At 42.1% G+C, this 27428-nt stretch overlaps 10 protein-coding genes across 10 annotated transcripts; 3 read left to right on the plus strand and 7 right to left on the minus strand.

Annotated features, from left to right (window-relative positions):
* Positions 1–166: 166 nt before the first annotated feature.
* SS1G_05901 (hypothetical protein) lies at positions 167–4129 on the minus strand (the record flags this gene model as incomplete). The annotated part of the gene is made up of 6 exons (XM_001592929.1): positions 167–217; positions 258–1078; positions 1128–1972; positions 2022–3026; positions 3076–3894; positions 3951–4129. 6 exons carry the CDS (start codon positions 4127–4129, stop codon positions 167–169), a joined length of 3720 nt encoding a protein of 1239 aa, XP_001592979.1.
* A 1078-nt stretch (positions 4130–5207) lies between these two features.
* Positions 5208–6221, minus strand: SS1G_05902 (hypothetical protein; the record flags this gene model as incomplete). Its single annotated transcript, XM_001592930.1, has 4 exons — positions 5208–5242; positions 5300–5395; positions 5861–6059; positions 6219–6221. 4 exons carry the CDS (start codon positions 6219–6221, stop codon positions 5208–5210), a joined length of 333 nt encoding a protein of 110 aa, XP_001592980.1.
* A 995-nt stretch (positions 6222–7216) lies between these two features.
* Positions 7217–9187, minus strand: SS1G_05903 (hypothetical protein; the record flags this gene model as incomplete). The annotated part of the gene is made up of 4 exons (XM_001592931.1): positions 7217–7528; positions 7586–7735; positions 7792–8981; positions 9085–9187. 4 exons carry the CDS (start codon positions 9185–9187, stop codon positions 7217–7219), a joined length of 1755 nt encoding a protein of 584 aa, XP_001592981.1.
* A 3697-nt stretch (positions 9188–12884) lies between these two features.
* On the plus strand, positions 12885–15910 carry SS1G_05904 (hypothetical protein; the record flags this gene model as incomplete). The annotated part of the gene is made up of 4 exons (XM_001592932.1): positions 12885–13514; positions 13631–14689; positions 14743–15568; positions 15798–15910. 4 exons carry the CDS (start codon positions 12885–12887, stop codon positions 15908–15910), a joined length of 2628 nt encoding a protein of 875 aa, XP_001592982.1.
* Positions 15911–16315: 405 nt separating this feature from the next.
* On the minus strand, positions 16316–17439 carry SS1G_05905 (60S ribosomal protein L20; the record flags this gene model as incomplete). The annotated part of the gene is made up of 4 exons (XM_001592933.1): positions 16316–16474; positions 16533–16709; positions 16770–16954; positions 17436–17439. The coding sequence occupies 4 exons, from the start codon at positions 17437–17439 to the stop codon at positions 16316–16318; spliced, it is 525 nt and encodes a 174-aa protein (XP_001592983.1).
* A 591-nt stretch (positions 17440–18030) lies between these two features.
* SS1G_05906 (hypothetical protein) lies at positions 18031–19727 on the plus strand (the record flags this gene model as incomplete). Its single annotated transcript, XM_001592934.1, has 5 exons — positions 18031–18330; positions 18495–19001; positions 19055–19116; positions 19170–19581; positions 19644–19727. The coding sequence occupies 5 exons, from the start codon at positions 18031–18033 to the stop codon at positions 19725–19727; spliced, it is 1365 nt and encodes a 454-aa protein (XP_001592984.1).
* Positions 19728–21517: 1790 nt separating this feature from the next.
* On the minus strand, positions 21518–22515 carry SS1G_05907 (hypothetical protein; the record flags this gene model as incomplete). The annotated part of the gene is made up of 4 exons (XM_001592935.1): positions 21518–21548; positions 21614–21839; positions 21907–22307; positions 22358–22515. The coding sequence occupies 4 exons, from the start codon at positions 22513–22515 to the stop codon at positions 21518–21520; spliced, it is 816 nt and encodes a 271-aa protein (XP_001592985.1).
* Positions 22516–23856: 1341 nt separating this feature from the next.
* Positions 23857–24618, minus strand: SS1G_05908 (hypothetical protein; the record flags this gene model as incomplete). The annotated part of the gene is made up of 2 exons (XM_001592936.1): positions 23857–24178; positions 24236–24618. The coding sequence occupies 2 exons, from the start codon at positions 24616–24618 to the stop codon at positions 23857–23859; spliced, it is 705 nt and encodes a 234-aa protein (XP_001592986.1).
* Positions 24619–24938: 320 nt separating this feature from the next.
* On the minus strand, positions 24939–25287 carry SS1G_05909 (predicted protein; the record flags this gene model as incomplete). The annotated part of the gene is made up of 2 exons (XM_001592937.1): positions 24939–25107; positions 25181–25287. The coding sequence occupies 2 exons, from the start codon at positions 25285–25287 to the stop codon at positions 24939–24941; spliced, it is 276 nt and encodes a 91-aa protein (XP_001592987.1).
* A 584-nt stretch (positions 25288–25871) lies between these two features.
* On the plus strand, positions 25872–27168 carry SS1G_05910 (hypothetical protein; the record flags this gene model as incomplete). The annotated part of the gene is made up of 3 exons (XM_001592938.1): positions 25872–26112; positions 26190–27068; positions 27140–27168. 3 exons carry the CDS (start codon positions 25872–25874, stop codon positions 27166–27168), a joined length of 1149 nt encoding a protein of 382 aa, XP_001592988.1.
* Positions 27169–27428: the final 260 nt, after the last annotated feature.

A 27428-nucleotide genomic window follows, 5' to 3' on the forward strand; every position in this document is an offset into this window, starting at 1 on the left:
TTCCTATGTTTTTCCTCCTCCAAACTCTGTCTCATAACATATTGCAAAACGATTTCCTCTTCTGTCATTCCTGTCGCCCCAGTAGCCCCGCTAGCTCCAGTATTCTTTTCTTTTTCTTTTTCTTTCCCTTTAGATACGGATTTCTCATGATCTTCTATTGACTCCCTTAGAGCTCTCTTGAAATCTTCATCTTCTTCGCTCTCTTCATTGCGCATCTCTATGAATTCACTTCTTTCCCTATCATTGTCTGCACCTACACCCACACCAGCACCCACACCCACACCACCACCATCCTCCCTCACACCACCAATCCTATACTCCCTCAAACTCTCCTGGATCGCCCTCGCAAGCTGTACCTCATGTTCCCTATCTTCCTCCCTCCTCCCACCACTCCCCTCCTGCTCCTGACTAGCCAAAACACTAGCCCTAATCGCCCGATCCATAACCTCCTGATCGCTCAACCCTGCACTCTGACCACCCTGAAGTTCCGCCACACTTGCTCGAATAGCCCGCTCAATCATAAGGTCTTCTTCTATGTTACCACGCGAAGTAGCCGCTACTGATGCTTGAATTGCTTCTTCGAAATCTGGATGTGTGTTCCCGCTGGCATGATTAGTAGGAGGATCAATGTTAATAACTGTTGAATCCTGGACCTCCTGAGACGAATCATTATAAGGTGTTGATCTTCGGCAAAGTCCTGATTGGTGACGCGTATATAGGTTATTGCCACCTTTCTTATTTTCCTCATCACGCTTGGCTTTTCGTTCCTCATGAAGCTTTTTTCTTTCATCAAAAGTGAGATGTCTTGTTTGGAAGAAGCCTCGTGGTGAAAGGTGTCCAGTCTCCTGACCAGCAGGACCTTTATCATGAACTCTCTGCCTAGCATTTTGATATTCCCCCTTGTGTTCATTCCAACGCTTGATTATGTCTAGACGTTCTTCTATACTGCATTCCTGGGCGTCTTCAAACCCTTGAGCTGTTCTGGCTGCGATGATATAATTAAGTGCGCTTGAACCGAAAAGTTTCCGTACTTCTTTATGAATACCCATAAATGTGTAACCAGGAAGTCCCCATATAGCTTAAAGATGTTAGAAATGCATGGAGAATATTGATAGAATCAAACTTACCAGCTCCCGGTTTGAGAACTACCCCAGCAATACCTTTTCCTATGCCTTTGATCAATCCAGCAGCCCCTTCCTTCTCTGCACCACGTAAAGGCTGTGTAACCAGACCAGTAATTCCATCAAACATTCCATAACCAAATTCCTTTCCAGCCGCCTTTAATCCACTCTGAAAATCGGTTACCTTTTCTTGAGGCCTAACCGTATCATCACCATATAATTTAGGTGCGTTGTGAAATCCTCGTGCCAAACCTAGTGTGAAATCCATAGGTGACTTCAAGCCCGCACCCACAATACGCGAAATACCCTTCCCGGCTCCTATAGCATTTTCAATAGTCAACTTAGAAGGATCAAATTCCTTAGGAGTTTCGCTGCCTGAATTATGGCGACTATGACAAGATTCCATGCCACCCCGCAGTACTTGCCGCATCGAATTTGTATGCTTGACAACAGGGCTCGTTGTATGTGACATGGAGCTCTGAGTAGTAGTTGGTGTTAAAGGAGTAGGTATATCATCCAAAGACCGTTGAGTGCTCTCATAAGAAGTTTTTGCTGATGATTCCGATGCTTGCAGCAGACTAGCGTCTACTGATCTGAGCGATTTTTCATCTAACAGCATATGATCTTGAGATCGATTCTGCACCGAAGATTTCGGTGTAGCAGAAGCAGAGTTTGAGGATGCTTTGGCAGCAGCATGAGCATCCTTTTCCCTCTTCACCTTCCTGAAAATTTCTATAGGAAAATCTGCTACACCCATACTGAGACTCGCAATAGTCCCTAGAAGTGCAGTTGCTCCTCCAGATATTGGATCCCATGGACCATCATCAGTCTCATATTCTTTTGAACGATATCTAATTTATTAGCCGCAGGTTCGATGATAAGATATGAGAAACAACTTACAATTTCAAATCTGCAAAGCTGATGAGATTCTCACTAGCAAGAACATTCGCCGCCAAAGCACTAAGTTTAGTCTGAGTACGCTTCACTCTCCAGACTGCCACTCTATGTGGTGCCAGCGAACATCTCAAATTGTCAACATCTAGATGATCATGAAAGCTTTTCCCACCCTCTTCAGTGCCTTTTTCCTCCTTGATTCTAGCTCCTAGCTCTTGTGCCTTCGCCAAAGTTTCAGGTTTGAGAGCATCAGTAATAGCTGCGGCAAGTTTATCAGCAGTAAGTTGTTTATAAGGAATTGGTAATGGACCAGCTCCAGCTCTAGCGGTCATGGCTCCCCAGAACGGTTGATCGCCGAAAAATGGTACGACCACAGTAGGCTTTCCTGTAGCGATACCAGCAGCAGTGGTTCCAGCACCGCCATGATGGACCACGCAAGATACGTGTTGGAAAAGCCAATCGTGTGGAACATTACCCAACATGAAAATCCCCTCAGGTACATCAAGTGCATCGCCACCAAGACCTCCCCATCCTTTGGAAACTAAAGCTCGGACACCAGTTTTCTTGACTGCTTCAAATATGAGACTAGTCATCGCATTAGGATCCTCAACGACAATAGATCCAAATCCAATATAAACAGGTGGTGGACCATCAGCGAGAAAAGCTGCTAAATCAGGTTCAGGGGTATATGAGGACGCTAAAGAAAGGAAATAAAATCCAGATATCGAGATATGCTTTCCCCAATCTTTTGGTTTTGGGATGAGTGCTGGTGACCAGCAATAAGTATATGGAACACGAAGGCGACTTAACATTCCAGGTGCCCAAATTAGACTAATGGGGTCAAGGCCAAGAGCCCTTTCTCTGAATCGATTAATTACATCCCCAAGTCCTTGCCAAGTCATCATTTCGACAAGTGCATAAGAAATGAAGTTAGTCATATTCACGTCCGCATTAGACGATTGAATATTTGCCAATGGATGAGGAAAAGACTGAGTGGGCGACCATGGCATCCTGTGTGAAAGTAAGCAAAGTAATACTATATTGATTCATAAAAACATACGTGAACATCATATGTAATGGTATACCCAATTTTTCCGCAATATGTACATGAGCAAAACTTGGAGGGTTAGCGATAATCGCATCCGCAACGAACGGCTTATCCGATGGATTAGTATCCATATTGATACCAGATCCGAGACCCAGAGATGATGGCGATCCAGATGTAATAGGAGCCGAACCTAAACCATCTCCAGCTTCGATACACGATCTCCAACAACCTAGGACAATTTCTTCCATACCCTTTCTTCTTTTACCAACATCACCGCTTTTCAACGAATCAATACCAGGCATCAGACCTGGGTTCTTTACCATGAACGCCATCAGTTCAGAGGGATCGCCACCAATGCTAAAAAATTCCAATCCATTTTCCTCGACAAACCCTTTGAACGTTGGATGTGTTGCTAGACGCACACGATGTCCATATGTAGATTTTAAAGTTTTGCCCAAAGCAACGAATGGCTGTACATCTCCCCGAGAGCCAACGACGTGTATAACCACATTTAGTTTTGGTGGTGGAGTCTGACCAGGCAATCCTCCCAGTGCAAGTGGTATATATCCTGGGGGTAGTGGAATCGCATCTTCCTGTGCATTAATAGAGAGCTGGTTTCGTAGGGCAGGAATAAGGAGGTCAGACAATTTGCGAGTTTTCTGATTGATATTTATATTGATTCGACCATCGTCCGAGACCTTGGCCCGGGTGTCAAATCCATCTTGACTGAGCTCTAGTTCGTTATGCTTGTTTCCATATGCGGGGGGAGGTTCTGTAGAGTCATAATGAGACTCAGCATTTGGGACATCTAAATGTAAAGGATGATGGGTACTGATTGAGGAGGCAATTAGTAGATATTCAGATTCGAAGGAAGAATATGTACGAACGACGATGTAGGAAGATTATCCACAGAAGGCCTCGCTGTCTCCTCCTGATGCCTAGAATGTCTTCTCTCATGTTGTGATAGGTCTTCATCCTCGATATTGCCATAAATGGCAGCTTCAGCTTGTGCGATTAGAGCAGAAGGTACAGTTTCACCTGTAGGCTTGTTCGATTCGGACGTCATATCGATATACTTCTACGCTGATGCAGTGAAGTGTATGGACTGCGGGGTGAGCGTCCCAGATTGATACTCCACAGCTTTCAACGAAGAGCTAAATATGTGTCGATAACAGATGTAAGGAAGCATGTGAATAGTTTCAGAATGCTTTCTTGCTGTATGTGATTACTTTGGAGCATTCTAGACGAGGCTACGAGATACCCCGCGGAGGCGCAGGGAGTAGCGATGACGATGGAGGTGGAGGTTTGGACGCAAGGAACCCCATAATATGTCTGAATTGGTCACACAATGCATAGATAAGAAATAGAAGAAATGGGTTGATATTCTTCAGTCTTGATAAAACTTCCCTTTCCATTTCCATTTTCCCACTTTCTCATCTTTCACGAACCCTCAAATCAACTTTCTCTAGCAGCTTTACCTACCTATAAACATCTCCATATCATAAATAAACCCTAATACTCTATCTATACGTAGAACCTACCAAGCCCGCAGCCATCAACGATATCCGTCAATATTCCGCTCAATGAAGCTCATACGCTGCCCTGAAAAGTAAATGGATCCTTGTGGGCTGGGGTTCTACAATCACTAATGAAATTGTACGTAGAGAACTCTTTGAGGCGAAGCATGGAGCTAAGTTGGAAATCAAGATGTGGCTGTTCGACGCTGCTGTGGCGGTGTTTTCCAAAATATCTTGATCAATATCTGGAATCACACAATGCTACATAGGGGAACTCAATATTTGACAATCACTGCCATATATAGAATATTGCACTATATTAAATTACGCTTTTAAATATGAAATATAGAAGCAAACTGAGATAATTGCGTTAAATCTCCTTCATTAAACCATAACTACGCCATATCCACCATCAAGAACATCACAAGCTGGCAGTAGAGCCCGAAAGTAAATGCCCATCAATTCTTTTGATCCCTTGAAGACTGCTTATAATACAAAGCACCGTAAATGCTCCCCTTTACTTCACTAAACATAAAACTTCCTAAGCATCATTTTTGACGCTTCCCCACAGCAAAGTCCATCGATCGCGCCCCTACGTTCTCTGCTCCAACGTTTTAAAGACCAAATTTAAGAAGAGAATTTGCGAGTGACCTTTGCGATAACTGAATATGATTGTTAGTAAGAAATCATAACTGGGAGCAGATTTGGGAATATCTTACTGTGAAGGGCAACAACGCTGAAGATGAAGACAAGAGAGAGAACCAAAACAACGACGGGGTCGACCTTTAATCCTGGGGATTCGTCGGTGTAAAGTCCTATTTTGATGTCAGTATGATTGTCAAACAGAAAATTATTACCACCATCATAATCTACAATCCTAAATCGCAGAACCACAACCCTACCCGTGCACCTGAGTAAAAGTCTCTCGCACAAGTGCTGGAAGAATTTTGACCACGGCTTGAGACTCTCTGCAGTGGCTTGTAATCCCAATGTTGAGATCAATTGGATCTGATGAACGAGAGAAGTATCGGAAGGCCCCGAACATACGCCACGCTTGAAGCTACAAATTATACTCCTCTCTAAAAGCATAACTATAACTCCAAACAAGACACCTTTTCCCTATCCCCTCACCCACATCTCCACCCACAGCCCATATTACACACTCTCCTCTTCTCTCGCTCCTCATTCCCACCTACGCATTATCATCCTCTATTCCCGTCTCTTATCTCCCATCTCGCATGTTCTCCATTCCAAAACCAAAAAATAAAACAATCACTCACTCAACATAGTACTCGAGCTACCACCCGCACCCGCCGCCCTCGTACTACTCGGCCTAGCATTTGCCACCTTATCCTTCTGATCTGCCGCCGCCCGTCTTCTAATCGCCGTCTTTGGGCCACCAGGAGGTGTTGGGCTAGAAGGTCTACCCGAGGCTGTTGCTACCGGGCTGTTGGCTGGGGATGCCGATCTTGGGGATGACTAGTTTGCGTAATTGTTAGTAGCTGTAGCTGTAGCTGTAGTAACGTATTGGTTCATGACGCGGTATTTTGAGATAGATAGGAATAAGGAAGGGAAGTTTTGCGGTATTGTGGGATAGTATAGTTATGATGCAAAAGAACTCAGCATAGAAGGACATACCATTATGAAGAAGAAAGTAGTGTAATTGATCTACAGGCGACTCTGAATAATTCAAAGGAGAGTTATGAAGTTTGAAATATCGAATTGAGTTAAGATGTAGAAGTAGAAAGTCGCAATGATAAGGTAGACCTGGCCTTTGGTGTGCTGGTCCAAAATTGTCAAAGGACAGATCCTAAAAGGAGCCCATGCTTAGTGCACCAAAAGGACGCTAAAAGAACTCCAGACCTGACTTTAGCCCCATCTCACTGGTAGGACAGACAATTTATTTTACTTCAACCCATTTTTTTCCATCCATTTATTAACCTCGAGAGAATGCAACTTTTTATTCACTTCACAACTAATAAATCATTGGGATCACCAGTGGATGCCTCAGAAATGCATCATAGTATTATTATTAAGTTTTTATTTACCCAGTAATTATTTACAAGAAAGGTGTAATTGGAGTGTAAGTAAAGTAAAGGTCGTATGGAATCGTTTCATTTTTGGTATTTGTTGATGAGTGCTATCTCCAAAGCATTCACAGAAGGTGGATAGTGTGTTTGATACATGAAGAGTCTGCGCCATGCGCAAAGCCCCGAGAAGTTTTTGATAAAGTAAAAGAGAAAAGAAAAAGGTGGACAAATGAAAAATGTCGGATATGCGTCTGCCCAAAGTGCCTCAGATCTTGCTGGGCAGGAAAAGAAATGTGACAGGCGGATCTGTCGTTGTAAGTTGTGCATGATTTGATGCTCGCTGGTCGCTGCTCCGCCCAGTTAATGTGATTTCCCCCATATCCCAAATCGTGGAAATTTTGACCCATCATCGTGACTTGGTCTCTCACCTTCTAACAACTTCCCCTCATCTCCCCCACTGCCATACCTTCCTGCACCAAGGCTGAGCCAGCACGCTGGCCCATTATATAGATTAAACAGTACATTCTACAACGAAACCAAAGGTATCTATCAACCGAACGCCTTTCGCTATGATATCAAGCGAATTGCATGAAGATTTTGCACCTTTTAGAGCGCAACATCAAGAACTAAACTGACATCTCGGACCTGCGAGCCGGCCAAGTCTTCGAGGACCGGGATTAGATCTAAAAGCTCATTGTCGTGAGCATCTGAGAACCAACTGCTGATAGGGACAGCATGTTGCGGGTGGAAGATATAAGATGTTGGAGAATTGTCAATGATAATGGTTTCTCTCAAATCGCGGCCAACTTGAGAAAGATCCTTGACGTAATTCCCTTGATGATTGTAACAACTTTCACGGAACAATCTATGATGGACGACGTGATGAATGTCAAGTTGGTCGAGAAGTGGATCACCATACTGTTAAATCTATTAGTAAAGATTCGCGAATATGAATAGTGTGCCGTCTATGCATACCTTAGAAACAGAAGCTGTGAAGACAACCACCTCGTAGAGCTCTCCGACACGTTTCATGAATTGATCAACACCGGGTCGCTTGATCACATACACATTATGGAATTGCCCTTCAATCTCCACAGGGATGGTGAAATCTGCTTGATGTAAGATCTAATAATCACAATGGTTAGCTTTCGAATATTGTTTACACGTGGCTGGGTGCTCACCTTAAAACTGCTATGTACCAAAGTCTCATCGAGATCAAGGACCAGACATTTTTTCCCTTTGAACCTTGGTGCAATTGGTGGTAAAAGCCATTGTTGCTTTTGCTCCAATGAATCCAACTCGATAACCTCTTCAGATGTTGGAATTTGAGGTACTGGTGGCGGAGGTGGAATAGTTTGCTGGCCAGTCATTGGCTCATCCTTTGGAATTGGTAATGGGGCCTCTTCAATTTCTGTAGTGCCTGGATCCAAGTTTGCCATCTTCTCGTCCCCTCCATCCTGTTGTCCCAGATCACCATCACCCGGGGAAACTATTCCTACTGCTGTTCCAGATTGCGCTGGAGCATCAATAGACACCGTTGGCTTTGTCATCTCAGGTTGTGTAGGTTCGGCTTCTACGACTGTGGGCAAATCTGGTAAAGGCTGGTCGCGTGCGTTCCCAATTGGACGGCTCTGTTCTTCGATTGCATTCGACGAAGAGGCGATGACTTCCGCGGTTCCCTGAGGGCTGATCGTATCATGCTTCTCATCTCCAGCTTCGACTTGCGGCACCTGTTGTTGTGGTTGCTGCACAGTTTCCTTCTCAACTAGTGGTACTGCGGGAGCACTATTTTGTTGTCCCATTTTGCTCGAGTCGGGTTGCTTAGCGGTAGTAGGACGACTCAAATTGAATTTGGATACTTTATTGGCTGGAACAGGTCCATCCAAAGAATTGGCGTGGTCCGGAGTACCGCAGCAGAGAAGTGAAAGAAAGCTCTTCTTCTTCTTTGGCTGACGAACTAAGGGTGCGTCGGGGACTGCAGGCTGCGAAGGACCTGAAGCGCCCGTAGGATGACCAGGTGATTTTATCGACATTTTGCTGCTTGCTGCACTCCCATTCCGCCTTCGCCCAAGAAAACTGCCCTTCGATTCCTTAGATCGCCCACCTATGCTCCCTCTTCCTTCACCCGCAGTCGCTCCGCTTAGACCTGTAGAAGTTGGCGAAGGTTGTATTTTGTTGGAAGATGATCTCGATGGAACTTTGAGCAGGTCGCTGTTCTTCTTGGAGGTTTCAGTCAATGCTTCGCCAGTTCTCCCTTGGTCCTTATCGATGTTTGTGGTTGAATTAAAAGCGTTGTCGGTATCTTCTGTCAAGGTATTTTGAGTTGTTGAGTGTTGTGTAGATGAGCTGGGTGGTTGGGAATCTGCGGTGACTAGAATTATTTGTTAGCAACGTATACTGGCATTACAGTAATCAGCGCATCTGAAGTCGGAACAATAAAAAAGTAGAGTTTGTGGGACAGAGAAGGTACATACAGTTGGAAGTGTCGAGCGCGGGTGGTTTAACTCCTTTCGTTCCTTCCAATGAAGTCGAGCGGCTAGGATCTTGCTCAGTCGGCTGAGCTACCTCATTACTCATAGAGGGCAATCTGGAATTTTATTAAGAGGCAACAATATTATCGAAAGACCAAATCAATGTTTACAAAGATCTATCGAAAGTAAGGACCTTTATCTTCGAAAGGCGTCGGATGATTCAGTTGATATCCCTAAACGCTATTTAATTAGTCTCTTTAGTCTCCTATCTAAGACTCTAAGGATCTTGAGGTTATCGCGCGATAAAAAAAACCCAAATGCGATGGTGGTTTTATAAGTATGAAAGTGAGGCGAGCATTGGGCGCAGTCGATTTTTGAGAATAGTTGGATTAAATTGAAGATATATGGGATGAAACTTACAATCAACAAATCTCGACGCTCCTGAAGGGGAGAAATTGAATGAACGACTTTTGGATGAGATTGGGCGAGATGAATGTCGATAATAGGATGGGACATTCAGGACCTTTAATTAGCGAGATTGGACTGCGCTAAGAAGCTTCAGCAGCTATAATAAATCAAATAAAATCAAGTCACTTTTTTTTTTTTACTTCACACTTCACTTCTTTTGTACCAGTGCTTGATAGAAAGGTAATGAAGGTAATCCGTTCTGGTGATGGTAGATCTAGAAAGAAGAGATGATTGAGATGATGAGATGATGATGCAGCGGATGACAGGCCCGAGAGTATTAGTTTTCTCAGTGAAATCAAACTCTTGCACTGGTATCCTTTTGGTATGCTTTTGTATGCTTTTGTATGCTTTCTGTATCCTTTCGGTGTCTAGAAATACAAGTAAATGGATGGGGGACCGGTAACGCTCTTTTGCCGTCTTATAAGATATAACCTGATAGCATTGGTAATGATCGTGGCAATTATTTTCGTAATTGAAAGGCTGTGGTATGGGACCTATGTATGGTGTGTGGTTTAGGTGCACCAATATGTATGTATATGTACTGTATAGGTCGGGAGGTGGAGAAACTGATGATGAGCGGAAAAGGAAGGATGGTTTGAATATCTTCCTCTAATCCGAAAGAATACCGGGAGTAAGGTATTTTACTGGTGATGATGGTAGTTGATAAAAATAAAATAAAAAATAGAAACAAAAATACAACAATACAACAATAAAAAAGAAGACCTGACCGTGGCTGTGATGAAGAGAGTACGGAGTAAAGATGGAGTTTTATCAGTGTGATACCAAATCAACCCAAGATGTACGAAAATAACGGTCTGGTAACGAGGGAGGTGATGGGGGGATAGGTAACGAAGCCAAATCTCATGGGAGTAAAATTAAGAAGCTGTTGATTCGATGGAAGCTTAAATCTTGGAACCTGCAGAAAGGGAAAAGATTGGGAGGGTCCATTCCCAATTCTACCAATTCTATATGAGGTAACTCACACAACAGGGCAATTGGCTCAAAATCCACGACCGGCATGATGCTATGGAGAATATGAAAATTATATGCTTACCCGTACCCAGGTATAAATTTATACTTTTCCGTGAGGCTTTCCAATCAAACCACTCACTGTCCCTACCTGGGTATCTTGAACTCGGATAACGCCTCAAAAGTAGCATGCATCCCAAGCATTCAAGCATTGCATTCATACATTGTTACTTACCTACTCCTCTACCTACTAGAAGGTTATCGAGGTTGAGGTGGTGCGTTCTATCGATAGTATAATCCATATATATCCCTCCCTCTGTCTTACTGTGTAACAATGCCATGGCCCTCTTACTTTCCACTTCCATTATTCTTTGATGTACGGTGGCTTTGTACAGCACCTACCTACCTGTTTACCTACCAACCTATCCATCTAGCTTAGTAAATGAGCACAACCTCCTCTGAATCAAGTTCTGGACCCCCCAAATTCAAAGTCTAATCATCCGTCCGGGACTTGGCTACTACTCTGTAACTTCATCAAAATGGATCATTTCAATCATAATCTTACCAGGGCCAAAATAAAATTAGGCGCCAAATTTTACCGCCCACAGACTAACCTATCAAACACGGGAACTCCCTTTTGTGAAGAATCCGTAATCAGACTAATAATTGGTCGGATGATTCCATTCGATGCTAATAGGTGCTAGTATAGGTACGATCTAGGTAGGCAAATAGGTAGCTAGCTTAGGTTACTAACTAGCAACTACTAAATACGGAGTAGCAGGTGTTTTAGTGTCATTACATAAACTTTGATCATCAATTGATCCCTCAACTTTTACAAAACTCGAGATCTTACATTACTATTACCACTTGCATACTTTAGATTTATTAATCCCCGAGGTCCTTGTCTAAACGAACAACGTACCAATATCCTTATGAGTATCTCATTTCCATTCAACATTGCGATCCTCAATGACTTCCGATATGGTCACAGAAAATCAAGGATTTTTCCCTCTTTGGAGGAATTGTCTTCATGTACCTTTTGCAGACAATCAGTCATGTTATCAATACTTACAGATGCCGTGCCTCGATCAAAGACACTGTAGCTCCTCTTTTATGATGCTAATGCGGATATCTCGTTGCACGTAGCCTGGACAGCCTGTGGTAACTTGTAAGCTCGTAGAAAAGTGCCCACCCCGAAGTTGTAGCCTATGTAGGTAGGAGCTATTAGACTCGGACATATATCCTAAACCGAAGCCTGGAAGAGCAAATGTTCCAAAGATGGTCGTAACCATGATACTTAAACAGGTCGGGTATGTCTATCCATGATGCCGACATTACTTCACGGACACAAGATTTCGTACTCTTCGTGGTCTTATGAAGAATGATCCTCGACTTTGCTAGGGACTCACTCCACTTCAGCGGTTATGCTATGACCTATCAACCCGGCCTAGCACTATGAAGCTTGAAGCTATCACCAAACCAGGATTTAACCTTTTTATGCCCAGGTGATATCCAGTTTAACTATCATTTTCCGCTGTCCAAGTTTCTCTTCCTTCCCTCTCCAACTTCAGTTCTCTCCAAGTCCAGTTGTTCTTCTGCCTATCACCAATCATCAAATCATAGCATTGATGATGGTCTCTTCGGGACCTGACTGGATCACCAGATGGAGATGTCCGGAGGGGATGGCTCTCCAGTCAGGGCCAGTCCAGGTTTTCTTCCCGTTCGCCCTATAATATTGGTGTAATATTAATAAATATCAGCCCAAGTACAGTACTTAGTAGACATCTTATCATAACAACCATTATCGATAGCAGTAAATGGTATCGCTCGACGCTTGGAGGCAGTGAGTATATTACTTATCAAAGTGCTATTTTGGTAAACAAGCATTATGGTGTAGTATTTGGGACATTTTTATTCGATTTAATCTATATTCTGAAATGTTCTAAATTTTCTTTTTTTCCCTTTTCCTTTTCCCTTTTTTTCTTTTCAAAACGATTGCGGGGAAGCGAGCTTGGAATTGCGGGTTTGTCCCTGCAGGTTCCAGCAGCCTCGGTTTACTTTCCTCTCCATTCACATGTCAACAATCGCAGCATTCATGATCATCGATCAGATCTCTAACCTGAGTATTAGCCATATGGATACATCATAATATTATCAGAACACACCATATAGCCATTCTTACTATCATCTTTGTATTGATATGACATAACAGTAGGTTCGCTGAATGGCCAGCGACTTATTCTCTCGTTGAACCCTTTGGGAATGCAACACCTTCAACTGCATACCTTACTCCAGCGCGAGAAATGAAGCCTAAGTAGCACCTCACTCGATATCGCTGAGTCTCGACTTCTACCAGAATACAGAAAATGGCTTCGCAGTCGACATTACGGTATTCCGATCCCATCGGCGCGCTCTATCAAAGATACGCGAATCTCATTCGTAGTCGAATCCAGGGAGTCTCGAAAGCAACAAAACTTCTGGCCACATTATTCCTTACCCTTTCTATCATATGCGGAGGTACTTTTGGTCATGGATGGTGGCAGAAACGAGCAGCAGAGAAAGAGCAAGGGAAAAGATTACATCGCCGGAATTCCGGGCTTAAGAATAAAGATGGATCGAGGGTGGTATTCGTACCATATAAAGATACAACTTCCAAAGTCACCATAAATCCTACGAAACCTTTGACTTTTGATGCTCATAGAAGGCTTTTCCTGAATCCACCTCGAGCTTCTGGACTCACGGATGGTCAAACTCCGCAGATTCCACCTCCGCAAACGAAGCCGGGCTTGAATTTGGCCTTTTTACATCAATTCCTGAGTCTTTTGAGTATAATGATACCGAGATGGTCAAGTAAAGAGACTGGTTTACTTGTGAGCCATGGTGTCTTTTTGTTGCTTCGAACATACCTGTCACTGGTTGTGGCACGATTGGATGGTGTGATTGTTCGAGATTTGGTTGCAGGTAATGGAAAAGCCTTCACTTGGGGCATCATAAAGGTAAGAGGCTAGAGTCCAGCATTCTCATATGGAGGATGTTACTGTTTTGTTCTTTTTTGTCTTCACCAACTCGTCTCCTTGCTGCTATTCAACTCAAATGGCTGACTGTTTAAAAGTGGTGTGGCATTGGAGGCTTGGCTTCTTACACGAATGCTATGATTAAATTCCTCCAATCCAAAGTCTCAATCGCTTTCCGTACACGCCTGACAAGATATATTCACGATTTGTACCTTAATGATAACCTCAACTACTACAAACTTTCAAATCTTGATGGTGGCGTTGGGCAAGGCGCGGATCAATTTATTACACAGGATCTGACTCTCTTCTGTGAATCGGCAGCTAGTCTATACTCATCGTTAGGTAAACCTTTCGTTGATCTATGTGTTTTCAACTATCAGTTATACCGATCCTTGGGACCATTGGCTTTGACTGGTTTAATGACAAATTACTTTTTGACGGCCTCGATACTTCGACGACTTTCACCACCATTTGGAAAATTGAAGGCCGTTGAAGGACGTAAAGAAGGAGATTTCCGAGGGCTTCATGCTCGCCTCATTGCAAATGCGGAAGAAGTAGCATTCTATGGAGGGGCCGATATGGAGAAGATTTTCTTAGATAAAGAGTTCAAAAGTCTCAAAAAGTGGATGGAAGGGATATACACCCTCAAAATCCGCTACAACATACTTGAAGATTTTGTTCTCAAGTACAGTTGGAGCGCATATGGCTATCTGCTGAGTTCGTTACCAGTATTTCTTCCCGCATGGGGTGGTCTTGGTGGAGTTCAGGAATTGGCCGACATTTCTGTGGTTGGTGGTCGAGAAAAAGGTCGGATGAGGGAGTTCATCACAAACAAAAGACTCATGTTATCATTAGCCGATGCTGGTGGTCGTATGATGTATTCAATCAAGGATCTTTCAGAATTAGCGGGATACACTAGTCGAGTCTATACGCTGATATCAACTCTTCATCGAGTTCATGCAAACGCATACTTTCCTCCTCGAAATGCCCAAGCTGAACTTTATTCTCTATCTGACGTACAAGGAACAATCCAGAAAGGTTTTGACGGTGTACGATTGGAGAATGTACCAGTGGTAGCCCCTTCAGTGTACCCTCATGGCGGAGAAGAGCTGATAGATTCTCTGTCCATGGTCGTTCACTCTGGAGAACATTTACTTGTGAGAACTTGCCCCTTTTCCTCTTCTCGAAATCGGAATTGCTAACAAACTAGATCTCCGGCTCAAACGGTGTAGGTAAAAGCGCCATCTCTCGTATCGTCGCTGGACTTTGGCCCGTCTACCGAGGCCTCGTCTCTCGACCTCGAACAACCGGCACAGATGGGATTATGTTCCTTCCCCAACGTCCATATCTTAGCGTCGGCACTCTACGTGATCAAGTCATTTATCCTGACGGTGAACTCGAAATGCGTTCCAAAGGCCGTCGCGACATCGAACTAAAACATATACTCGAAGAAGCACGTCTAGGCTACCTCCCCGATCGAGAAGGTGGATGGGACACGAGGAAAGAATGGAAAGATGTGCTAAGTGGAGGTGAAAAACAACGTATGGCTATCGCAAGATTACTATACCATGAACCAAGATATGCATTTATAGATGAAGGCACCAGTGCCGTATCAAGCGACGTTGAAGGTTTACTGTATGAAACCTGTAAAGGAAAAGGCATCACATTGATCACGATATCAACAAGAGCAAGTTTGAAGAGATATCATACTTTTAATCTCACACTAGGATTAGGAGATGAGGGTACGGAATGGGAATACGAGAGGATCGGGACGGAGAGGGAAAAAATGGGAGTAGAAAGGGAATTGCAGGAGTTGAGGGAGAGGATGGAGATGGAAAGGGCGTGGGAAGAAAGGATGAAGAAGATTGAGAGTGAATTAGAGGAGGTTTGGGTAGAGGGTGGTGAGAGGTTGGAGGGACCAAAGTATAGTGAGGTGGGGGTTGGAGATGAAGATGGACATGGAGATGAACATGAACATGGTGCTAAGGAGGAGGAAGGGAATGAAGCTGGAACTTTCGAGGTTGAAGTCAAAGACGGTGGGTTAGGGGTAGGGGTAGTAAATCATGAATAAATGAATGGATAAGGATTTACTGCACGAGATAGGATTCAAGATCTCTGTTTTCTGATGGATCATGACATGTAAGAAATACGAAGAATGAGTACTCCGTTAAGAGATGGATATGTGTGTACAAGGGCCACTTTTAGCAATTTATTTACTTTGTTTACCTATTTACCTATTTACTTATGTCACTATACTTTTATCAGAGGCATATATGTGTATAGTGAGTGAGGTGATGCGTAGCAATAGAATGGAAATGTTGAGATATGGTGTTGTGAGCATGGGAGGAGAGGAGGGGAAGGAGGGGTCAACAAAGTGAGTATCATAGATTCTTTGTGAAAGACCTCAGGACTTGCATAAATAGCGTCTCTCAAGCGAAGGGGAATTGGTAATATGTTGTAATGGGGAAGTTTGAATCAATTTGTTAGATTTATTATTAGGATGAACTTTAATTGTAATTGCATTTACGTCGTGCAGATAAATATCCTAGAGAAGTTGGGTAATGACTGGCGCTTTGAAGCATCGAAATACCTTCATAGCAAAGTAAATTTCACAAATACATGAATTCATGAATCGAAAACTGCACAAAAACCATTCATCATGTCAATATTGTTGTTTGCTACTCGTGATCCCATTCATTGAGCTTAAGCTAAAACACCTCTCCGAGATGCATGTAAAAACACCAATATTTGAAACCCCAACCCAGACTTATGCCACGAAACACTTAGTAGAAAGTTGATGGTCTCTTTGAGGCGAAGAGGTTGGCGGTCATAGATTTGGAAACACGATGAGGAAGTGGGAATTTGAGGTCCTTTTCGAGGAGTTGCTTGATGTATGGGCGCTTGACGTCTTCGGTTTTCTCGATCTCAACAACCTTGAGGATCTGTTTACAGAATCAGTAAATGTTGATTCGTTTCGTTAAGAGTAAAATCTAAACTTACATGGATCGACCTGAAACGGGAACGATGTCTAGCAGCCATATCTTGGTACAAAGCCTCAACAGCATCGGTTCTTGACATCTCACGGTACTCCTTGTACATGTTGTGAGTTCCGGAACGAGAATCATATCTGATCCAGATACCGAAGTTCTTGACCTTCATTGGGCGCTTCTCAGAGATCTGCAGAAGTAAAAATTAGAATTTGGGAACTTTTGGATATGTTACTGTGCTATCGCATACCTCGTTCAAGCTGACGATCTCTCCGTTTGCCTTCTTGACCTTTCTCAACTTCATCAAGAAGTACCAGAAACGAGACTTTGCAACAACGGTGTTTGGTGCAAAAATTCTCATGCGGTACAACTTTGGGGCTGGGTTTGCCTCGGATGGCAAATGGCGGCCAATGACCTGGTATTCTCTAAGGCGACCTAAAGGAAGGCAAGTTAGCTTCCAGATCTTCCAAGTCTCAGTCTCGAATCCATGCTGAGTCAACTGATAGGTCCAAAGGTGCAATTCATGGCGGGTATCATAATTTGGTGAGCTGGTAATTGTTGACTTCGTTGTATGTCGAGTCAATTTGGAACAGTCCGAAAATGCCAATCCTTCGTATCATGTAGAGAACAATCTGCATGTGATATTTCAACAAGCTGAATAGTGGTGCCTTAATCTTGGATTTTTCTTCGTGCCATTCGTAAATATTCCCGGCCCACATCTGCAACCAAACATCCATCCAGTTTACTCAATTCTTGTCGCTACAAATACTCAAATCGAACGCAGATTTCTGCCTGGTGCCAAACATTGCATTGCCGAGAGGTTCGCAAAGAAGAAGAGTCGAGGGATGCGCAATTGTCTTATCGATTGTTTCGAGGGTCCAGTCCATCGGATTGAAGAAAGAAATCTGTATCTTACCCATCTGGAGGGAATTAGCTGAGCTCGTTGATTTCTTCACAATAGGGAATAACGTACTGTGAAATTGTGTGGCCGTGGTTGTTGTCGTGATTGTCGCTGCAAATTTTGAAATTGATGGCTTCGCGCTTCTCCCAAATTGAAATTCTCGGTTGAAAATCAAAGCTAAGGGTTTCAATTTCTGGCAGCCCTAGAGATTATGGCCTTGCCGTATTTGGCCTCGCGCTTCAATGAGCACGGGAATTATGGAACAGCGGTGTGTCATTATCATATTTTTGATGATAATTATTGATTTGATCAGTATCAACTTCAAAGAAAGAGATGAATGATGAATGAAATTCATTGAAAGTTGTTTTATATGACAGTACTTCGGCGCCTCATGGATATAGCAATTGTGATAGCATAACAATTCATTTCTCGTTCTACGATTTCCTTTACATAGATTCATGATACCCTAGTCAGCATTTTGAAGATTTTCCGTTTTTCTCCTCTTCACAACAATCAAACTGAAAAGCATCAAACCAGCTTACTGTTTCCTTCCACGACATAGGAAAATTCATAGCTACTTACAAGAGGTGAAAATTCTCGGAAATTGAAGATGGATCCATTTCTGAAAGAGTTCAAGGCTGCATACAATGAAGGGAATGGCTACAATCTATCCATGACCCTTCACCCTGCCGCCCCTGCCTCAAATCCAAACAGACTTAAAGATTTCTACCGAAGTACAAATTTCGAACATGTCAAGAAGGATATTGACTATCGACTCCTTTATGATGATCGATCTCCATTGAATTGTCCAATAGAAGAGGCCAGAGCGTGGTCGGACGTTTGCTGCGCGTTTTGGAAATTTATTGGATTGATGTACAATGCAGAGGTTGCTCCCGAAGACAATTCAAAGGTACGATTTTTAATATTTCCGATGATTGCTGGGCACAACACATGTCACTATTGCTTAATCAAAAGTGCCGGTCAAACACGTGACTGTGTTGCATGCAAAAACTCTTTCCGCATTTACCAGACTTGTCATCTTCATAGCCAAAAAATCAGCTAACAAAAGGTTAGGATGCATGGACGAAGGTATATGAATCATGGAAAGAAGTAACAAACACCCTTCATCGTGGTTACAGTGCCTACGGGTTCGAAGCTTGGACAGTACCTTGCTTATACGTAGCTGGCAAATATTTGCGAATCTTTGCTATCAAGGCTGATGAGGCAACTGGTACCGTGATGAACGCTGCTATGAATTACCAGGATGACTTAAACCCAGAGTCAGAAAAGAATGAAAAACTGGAAGATGCAGCCCGACAACTCAACCGCATATTCACCTTGTGCCTCAGTGACCGAGCATCCCTTGAAGAGTCTAGAAAATGGGCTACTTACAATATAATCAATTTATTGTTCAAGACTTATTTCAAGCTAAACTCTATTGGATTGTCGAGAAACATTCTCAACGCGATTCAGGCATATAGAGGTGATATGCCTAGCCTTGAATCCTTCCCAATGTCTCATCAAGTGACGTTCAAATATTATTGTGGAGTCATATACTTTCTCGAGGAACATTACGAGGAAGTGAGTTCATTCAATCACAACGTCTCATCATGCGGTTTACTAATTTGTTTTAGGCAGAAAAATATCTCACCGAAGCATGGAAACTATGTCACAAGAGTGCTGTTAAAAACAAGGAGTATGTTTACCTCCATATATCAGCATCAAATTCCCACTAACCACAATAACCAGGCTCATTCTTACATATCTAATTCCCTGTCATCTCCTAACAACTCACACTCTTCCTACACCAGCCCTCCTTCAGCCGTACCCCAAACTCCAAAAACTCTTTGCTCCTCTCTCACGTTGCATCAAGAAAGGCGATCTCGCCGGATTTGACGCCGCACTCCTAGCCGGTGAAAATGAATTCGTCAAACGTCGTATTTACCTAACTCTAGAACGTGGCCGCGACATCGCTTTACGCAACCTTCTACGTAAAGTCTTTATCGCAGGTGGTTACGAAGAAGCCAAGGAACCAACCGCTGCACCAGTAAGAAAGACGAGAATTCCAGTTGATGAATTTGCTGCTGCGATTAGTATTGGGAGTAAAGAGACAATGGAAAATGATGAGGTGGAATGTTTACTTGCTAATATGATTTATAAGGTAAATTACATGTTTTATTTCTCATTTGGAGTGAGTCAAAAATGCTAACAGTTACTATTTAGAGCTTGATGAAAGGTTACATAGCACGAGAACGAGGAATCGTGGTATTGAGCAAGGGTGGTGCATTTCCTGGAACAGGCGTATAAATGTTTATTAAAAAAGAGGTAGTACAATGATATTGATTATATTATTTCCATCAAGGTAGTATATTGTGGGTATCATCTTAGTTCGGCGATATTCTCAATAAATACATATACGAGATTGGTACCAAGGACGTTTGCCTCGTAGGCAACATTCATTTCACATGCACTTAGTTCTATTCGGCCCATTTTAGATTCAGTCGCCCACCATTTAAACATTGATTGACTCAGTATTCAGATGATCGATTCATTATTATCTCTCATAGTTCATCTATTCATTTACTTGTATTACAAGTGTATATCGAACAACAAACTAGGTATCCCATTACCAAACTACAAAACAAACTAGAAAACAAATCCTTAATATATTAAGTCAATTTGAATTCCATCCATCGATGCATCCATCCTCATTCTCCTTTCTTCTCACTATTCCCCAACTAATTAACTAGCCAATTTCTTGATTCCTTAGTTTCTTAATATTAACCCCTTACTCCTGTAGTTTCTACAAACTCCCTTCCTTTTTTCATCCACTACTTCATCTATTTCCTCCTTAGCCTACATATTCACCTCTTCCCTATTTCTCCCTTTCCTCCACTTCCCTCATTTTATACTACAACGGAAAAAAGTAAGAAAATATTAAGCTTTTTTACCTACTTACATGGTATAGTATCGTATCGTATAGTATCTGTATTTATATCTATAATCTTCTATTCGATAATTCATTAATTAGATGGGGTTGAGGGAGAGGGAGAGGATGTAAGAAGATGATATGACAATAGGAAATAGCATTATGAGAGGATGAGAATGATGAGAACGAGAGCAAGAATAAATAATAAATATTACATTCCATTCCATTCATCCTAACCTATTCATCCAAAACTATGTCATCCATCATCGTGTTGGTTCATTAATCCATCAATCAATTCATCCATCCATTCAATTTAATATAATAACAATTCATTTCACCTTCCCAATTCCAATTCCCATCCCTAGAACTTTCCCTAGAACTCTCCTTTCTTTCTCTCCTAAGAATAAAAACGCAGAAAGAACCCTCCAAATTCCCAATCTTCAACTAAAAATAAAAATCAAGAAATAACCCAATCATGAAACCATTTAACGCAAGAATCATAACTATACATGTGAAGCTGAAGCTAAAGTTTGCTTCTCTTTTCCATCCATTTTTATCCCATCCCATCCCTTCATATTGCGATCGTCAACTTGATATCGTTTTCTGGTCCCAGATAGAAAAGGAGAAAAGTTTAAACTCCAAAAATATTAAAGAAACAGAAGAGAGAGAAAAGATAAAGGTAGAGGTAAAGGTAAAGGTAAAGGTAAAGGTAAAGGTAAAGGTAAAGGTAAAGGTAAAGGTAAAGGTAAAGGTAAAATTAAGGTCAAATCCCAAGCGAGGATAAAATGTTGAGGTGGTGAAGATGATGATGGTAGAGAAGAAAAACAAATTTAATGCCTGGTGGTATCAAAAGAAAGAAAAGGAAGTTAATGTGTAATTTTTGTGGTGAGGGGTAAATGGAGTAAGTGGTGCGTGATAAAATCTAATTCTGTGATTAGATTCGAGTCGACTTGAGACGCAGACCGAATTTGTGTGAGAATTTGGGAAATTAAGACGCTTAAGTTGGTGAGTGAAAGTAGAGAAGTGAATCAACTGGATTGGGAAGAAGTTGATAGAAAAAGAGATACTCGAGGAAAATTGTCGTGTCATGAAGAGAAGCTCGCAAAGACCCTGAAGTATTGAGTTGAGATGAGTTGAGTTGAGAATTGCTCGTCTTCTGCTCCATTTTTCAATGAGTCCTGAAACTTTTTGGAGAAGCTCTATTCTCATAGTTAGCCATCATTCATACATGATACCATACAATAAAAGGATATAAAAAACTTACGCAATAACATCATCGACATGATTAGCTAGCGCGACAAATAAATCAAAAAATAAAGGTGATCCTCCCTGCAACATCTCCAATTGCATCGTTCCACTTCGTTTGAACGTGCTTCTATTTTTGATGATAAGAGCCAGGTAATGAGCTCTTAATTTCGAATCTGTATCCGGTGTATTTGCATATGCGTAGCGAGCTGATGAGAGAATGGTGCTGCATTGAATACCGGATTCTTTTGCACATCCGTTAGCCTTGATACGATAGGGGATATATGAATAAACTTATGACAAAGTACATACGAAGACCTTGTTTCCTCAATGCCACAAGTTTAAGTTCTTCCAAACCATATTTTTCCGCTGCACAATAAACAACAGTATCTTTCAATAATTCTCCCTCAAGAGAATGATGATGAATAGTCGACTCCCTTCCTTCTCCATCGTCACCTTCCAACTCCCAAGTATTTTTGCGTTGGTTATGCATGAGTCGCGGATAGTAATCTCCTTTGTATAAGTATTCGAGAACGGAGGAGAAGATCTCGGGTTCTTCGTCTGGAAGTGAGATGCGTTTGTTGGTTGTTTCCATATATTGATTTCGACAGACGGATTTAAAGTAGGGAGATAGACAGAGTACATCTTCGTGTCCCACGAAGAGACGTTGATCGCGGCCGACGACCATGGTTATTATGGAGGAGGTTAATGTGCTAGATATGAGTTAGCTATTATGATAATAAAGGTGATGTGTACAACATACTTCGGAGAAGGAATTTCTTCGGTCGGAGGTTTACGAGTAGTTCTCTCATGACGATGTTTTGATACTGCATGCTCCCTGAATGAAGATTTTCCTTTATGACGACGATTTCTAGAAAAACTCTCTGTTGTTTGTGATTTATTGAGACTTCTCGTAAACATTCTCGGTCGCTGAAATGAAGCCTGTGAGGAATTTGATAGAAAATTACGACGTTGAATTCTTCCACACAAATACAAAATGAATGTTAGTAATATCTATCGGTGAATTATTCGACCTGATGAATTGATCGAGTCTCATGAATTGAAAGAAAGAATTGTTCTGGAGAGAAGTGGGTGGTTAGTAGATATATGTATTCCAGGCAAAACGAGCTGACGCGCCTTTTGGAGCCGGGGAGACGCGATTAGAGTACGAACATCTCACCAAAGCAGGTGACTCTCAATCTAATGGCCTTAATTCTGCCTCATTTGGTCTGATTGTGCAATTGGAAGCCGTTTTCGCCCCAATAAAGTCAGGGAAGCTGCATGAGAGGTTCAAGCGAATTTTCGGTGGCTTGGAAGGGGAAGTAAGGATTAACGGGGCTTTCTATTAGGTACCAATCCAATGAACATCATCTCGCCGTTTAATGACTCCCATCACAGCAAACGGAGTCATATAGGTATTAATTCGGGCTTCAATCACTACATGTAAGCCCTAAATCTGGATATATACAGCCTTGTAACACTGAAGTCTGAATAAAGCAGCATTCTACCTATTCCCAATACATCAGATATCGATAGAGACGTTATTTATATCCTTGTTTCCCCGGACCAGTCATCGCTAACACAAGTATGCCAAGGGTTAAGATACCACCTCGAAAAAGTTGGCCGTGATAAAAAAAGAAAATAGGGCTGTTGAATTTTGAAATCTTTCTAAATGGGTTCTGCTGGAAGTCATAAAGTTTACCAAATTCAATTGATCTTTATCTATTCTACACTGGTAGGATAATTCATTTCTCGAAGTTGAACGAGCAAATTAGCATAAAAAATTCATCGTGGGAGATATTGATGAATGGTGAAAAAAGTTGAAGCTTTGGAGGAATGTATGCAAGGAGATGGATGCAGTAACCTTGGAAGCTGTAAAGCACATGCAAAGCTAAATCTTACTTTGTGTGACCCGATTGTTCGGAATTGCCTGTATAGAATATATGAAACTTGTGAGGGTGCGGGGGAGATATTCTATATTTACAAGGCCGGGGAGGGTGAAGCAATGAGTATGGAAAAGGGGGCAAAGGATAATACAGAGGATGGAAGAAAGGTATGGAAAGAAACGCCGTCTCGTCTCTCAAAGACGGTTCGCTTCGAGATGAGACGAAATATATGCCGTGATATGTCACATCAGTAACTGTGCTACTCTGTTGCCTCCCGATTCTCGGTCAGTTTCACTACATCATATTTAACATAGGTATGTTTCTTATATTATCACAAACTACCTTTTAATTCCATCTCGATCTAAACCAAAATCCCCTATATAGCCTCCGCAATAATCGTACTTCCACCTCCACGAACCAAAACCTCATTATGCAATGCGCTCTGAACAACTTCTCGTCTTACCTCCAACCCAAGATCCAAACACCTCTTCTCTAGTAATTCCCCATGAGATGCCGGTACCAACTCGTCTTTCCCAGCTTGCAAAATCAGAATCTGCGGTGCTTTTAATCCAGATCTTTCAGTGCGTTCATGTAATTTGCCTAGAGCTTTCCAACTATCAAGATGGTTTCTTAGAAATGGGTGAAGATGTCGATATGGAAGCCATTTTTGCGGATAAAGTGTTTCTAGCATTGCTTTACTGTGCCGAACTGGTTAATCTCAGACGTACAAAATTTCCGAGTGATAAAATACTTACATGCCCAGAAATGGTGTCTCCAGAATCAATTTATGTAAACGCAACTCATCTGAAAATATTCCATCTTTTGCTGCCAGACCAGTGGCAACTCCCGCCCCAATACTTTGACCCCAAAGAATAATCTCACATCCGTCTGAGTCTGGTCGTGATTCTAAATCTTTCTTAACCCATTGCATAGTAGCTTCTGCATCCATCATAATACCCTTTTCTGATGGTCTACCTCGAGATGTCCAATATCCTCTATAGCTGCAACATACGAATACATATTGCGCAAGACCAAGATGAGCAGATCGTGACTTTTTCACATTTCGCGGCACACTAGAGAGAAATGGAAGTCTTGGTGGTAATGATGCTGCATTTCCTGCACTTATGTGAATACTCATAATTGCAAACCAAGAAAGAAGAGAGCAATAACCTTGAAAGTATAAAATATAGACTATCCGTCGTCTCTTCTCAATCTTGACAGCAGTAGATACTTCTGCAACACATAGACTGATCGACGTACTATCTATAGACTTTATCTTCTCTTCCCTCCATTTTATACCCAGACATTCTTTTTCATAATTCGCTATGGTTTCTTGTCGGGAATTTGGAGGTAATCCAGGCTATGTTTACTGAATGAGATATGTAGGATGGGAACTTGTGAGAGTGCTCACCATGTAGATAATTTTATTCTGAAATGTTACCATCATAAAACACTTCCCTACCTCGACTCAGTATGAACATTGTTTGAGCACCAATGACGACAATAAGAGATAGCAAGGCTCGCTGCGGCACTCATACGGAAAAGTGTAAACAATCCTTCAACAGGGATTTTATTTTCAAAAAGTACTGAACTTTCAATACTTTCATATGATGCAAAATCATCGATTCTCTAAAGAGGAGAAGAGAAGCATAGAATCCTACTCACAACTCCACATCGCAATCCCTAGACCTAAAAAATACATAGGTGGGATAAGAAACATGGGCACCTCAAAGAATGCACGACGTTGATGTTGTCCATATCCATGTCGCGGCTTTCGTAAAATACACCTTGCCCTCGCCCGAAACATTGTGACTCAATGTTTTATTCGATATTCGATGATTCTCTGAGTCATATGATTTTTCATGGACTATTAAAGCCTCTCACTCGCATTGCAGTTATTGTTGTCGTTAATTTGTACAGATTGAACACGATCAATCAAAGGTTGGCCATTGACTAGCCACATATCAAAGCTCGCTCCAGGGCCACACTTTTCAGAACCACTCAACGGGCGTCATTGTCAGGCTATTGTGACCGAAATTGAAACCCGAACTTCACGCAACCATCTCTTCAAAGTCACATTAGAAATTCCAAGATCACATGAACGAAATTCTAAATATTAATAAATTGACAAAAGAAGTATTCTGAAGTTTCTAATCACTATCAAAAACGAGAGTAGTAACACTCCAAAAATCAGCAAATATTCGAAGTTATAAGAAGTCTCTCGATACCAATTCCGGCCACCAGAACCAGAAACAAATTTCTGGCGTCCCCGTGCGACAAAACAAACAAACAAATAAATATAACCTTACCCCTCCATACCAGCGACAAATATTATTCTAAAGAACACACCACAGCACGCTTCACCAAACAAACGAAATACAAACCATCACCATGTCGAGCAAAGATGATAAAACGGTGGCCAATCTCTCACATGTCTCTATTAATGGGGATGACGTCGAAGGACATGATGAATCTATCGCACCGCGCAGCGACAGTGGGTGGGATGGAAAACTACGTATAGAGAAAGAGGGTGGCAAGAAGTTAGAGCTTGTCAATCCGGAAGCTTTATCTGATCCCGAGTATTCAGACGAGGAGAATGTTGTTCCCGGGGAAATTATAAATGCAGATGAAGGTACATACACACCTCTCTCGTTCCTTCTCCCTACCCAAAGATATCCATCTAGCTAGTACTATATTAACATGACCCAGATCTCCTCGACGACTATCCCCTCGACACCGAAGAAATAGACCTAGTACACGCACGCATTTCCTCCATCCCATCACTCCGACTCTCCCGCTTCTCCCAAGTCCAACGACTTTGTCTCCGTCAAAACACCATCACCACAATCGAAGAACTCTCCTCTCTCGCATCTACCCTCACCGAACTCGATCTATACGATAACCTAATCGCGCACATCCGCGGACTAGAAGATCTTATCCACCTCACCTCGCTCGATCTCTCCTTCAACAAACTGAAACACATCAAGAAGATAAATCACCTAACCTCCCTCACGGATCTCTACTTCGTCCAGAACAAAATAACCACGATCGAAAACCTAGAAGGTCTAACCAAACTTCGCAATTTAGAACTAGCCGCGAATAGAATCCGCGAGATTCAAGGTTTAGAAACATTAGTAGGACTAGAAGAATTATGGCTCGGCAAGAACAAAATCACCGAGATGAAAAATCTCGACGCCTTGCAAAATCTCAAGATCCTAAGTATCCAGAGTAATCGCATCCGCTCCATAAGCGGCCTAGATAAACTTTCTTCGCTAGAAGAACTATACATCTCGCATAATGCGTTAACGTCACTCGAGGGTCTGGAATCATCTTCTCAACTTCGCGTCTTGGATATTTCGAATAATCAAATTTCGTCTCTGGCGGGCGTCAAGGGGTTAAAGGAGTTGGAGGAGATATGGGCGAGTTATAATCAAATTGCGGATTTTAATGATGTGGAAGAGAATTTGAGAGATAAGGAGAAGTTGACTACGGTTTATTTTGAGGGGAATCCTTTGCAGTTGAGGGCTCCGGCTTTGTATAGGAATAAGGTGCGCTTGACGTTGCCGCAGCTTATGCAGATTGATGCTAGTAAGTTTACTTCTTTTTTGTCGTAAGTATTGGTATCGTTTTTTGACTAAAAATATGACAGCTTTTGTTAGGGTTTCGTAGAGCACGGTTTATGCAGTGAGAGGGTCGGCATTTGGAAATAGGAAGTGGTCAGAAGGGTAGACATCCATGTGCGCACATAGCACGAAGACATTATAGCATTGCAATGGAGTTCTTGGTGGGAATTGGATGGGTTTCATGGAAATCACAGCATATACATGGCAATATTAAATGTTGCATTGCAAAGTGGATGGGAGACTGTACTACGGATGTTACGATTGTTTTTGTTCAACACGTTGAATATCTAGATATCATCTCAAGTAATAAAGCGAAACGAAAACG

This window comes from Sclerotinia sclerotiorum, genomic scaffold (assembly GCF_000146945.2).
Source record: "Sclerotinia sclerotiorum 1980 UF-70 scaffold_7 genomic scaffold, whole genome shotgun sequence".
In the NCBI taxonomy this organism is placed as follows: domain Eukaryota; kingdom Fungi; phylum Ascomycota; class Leotiomycetes; order Helotiales; family Sclerotiniaceae; genus Sclerotinia; species Sclerotinia sclerotiorum.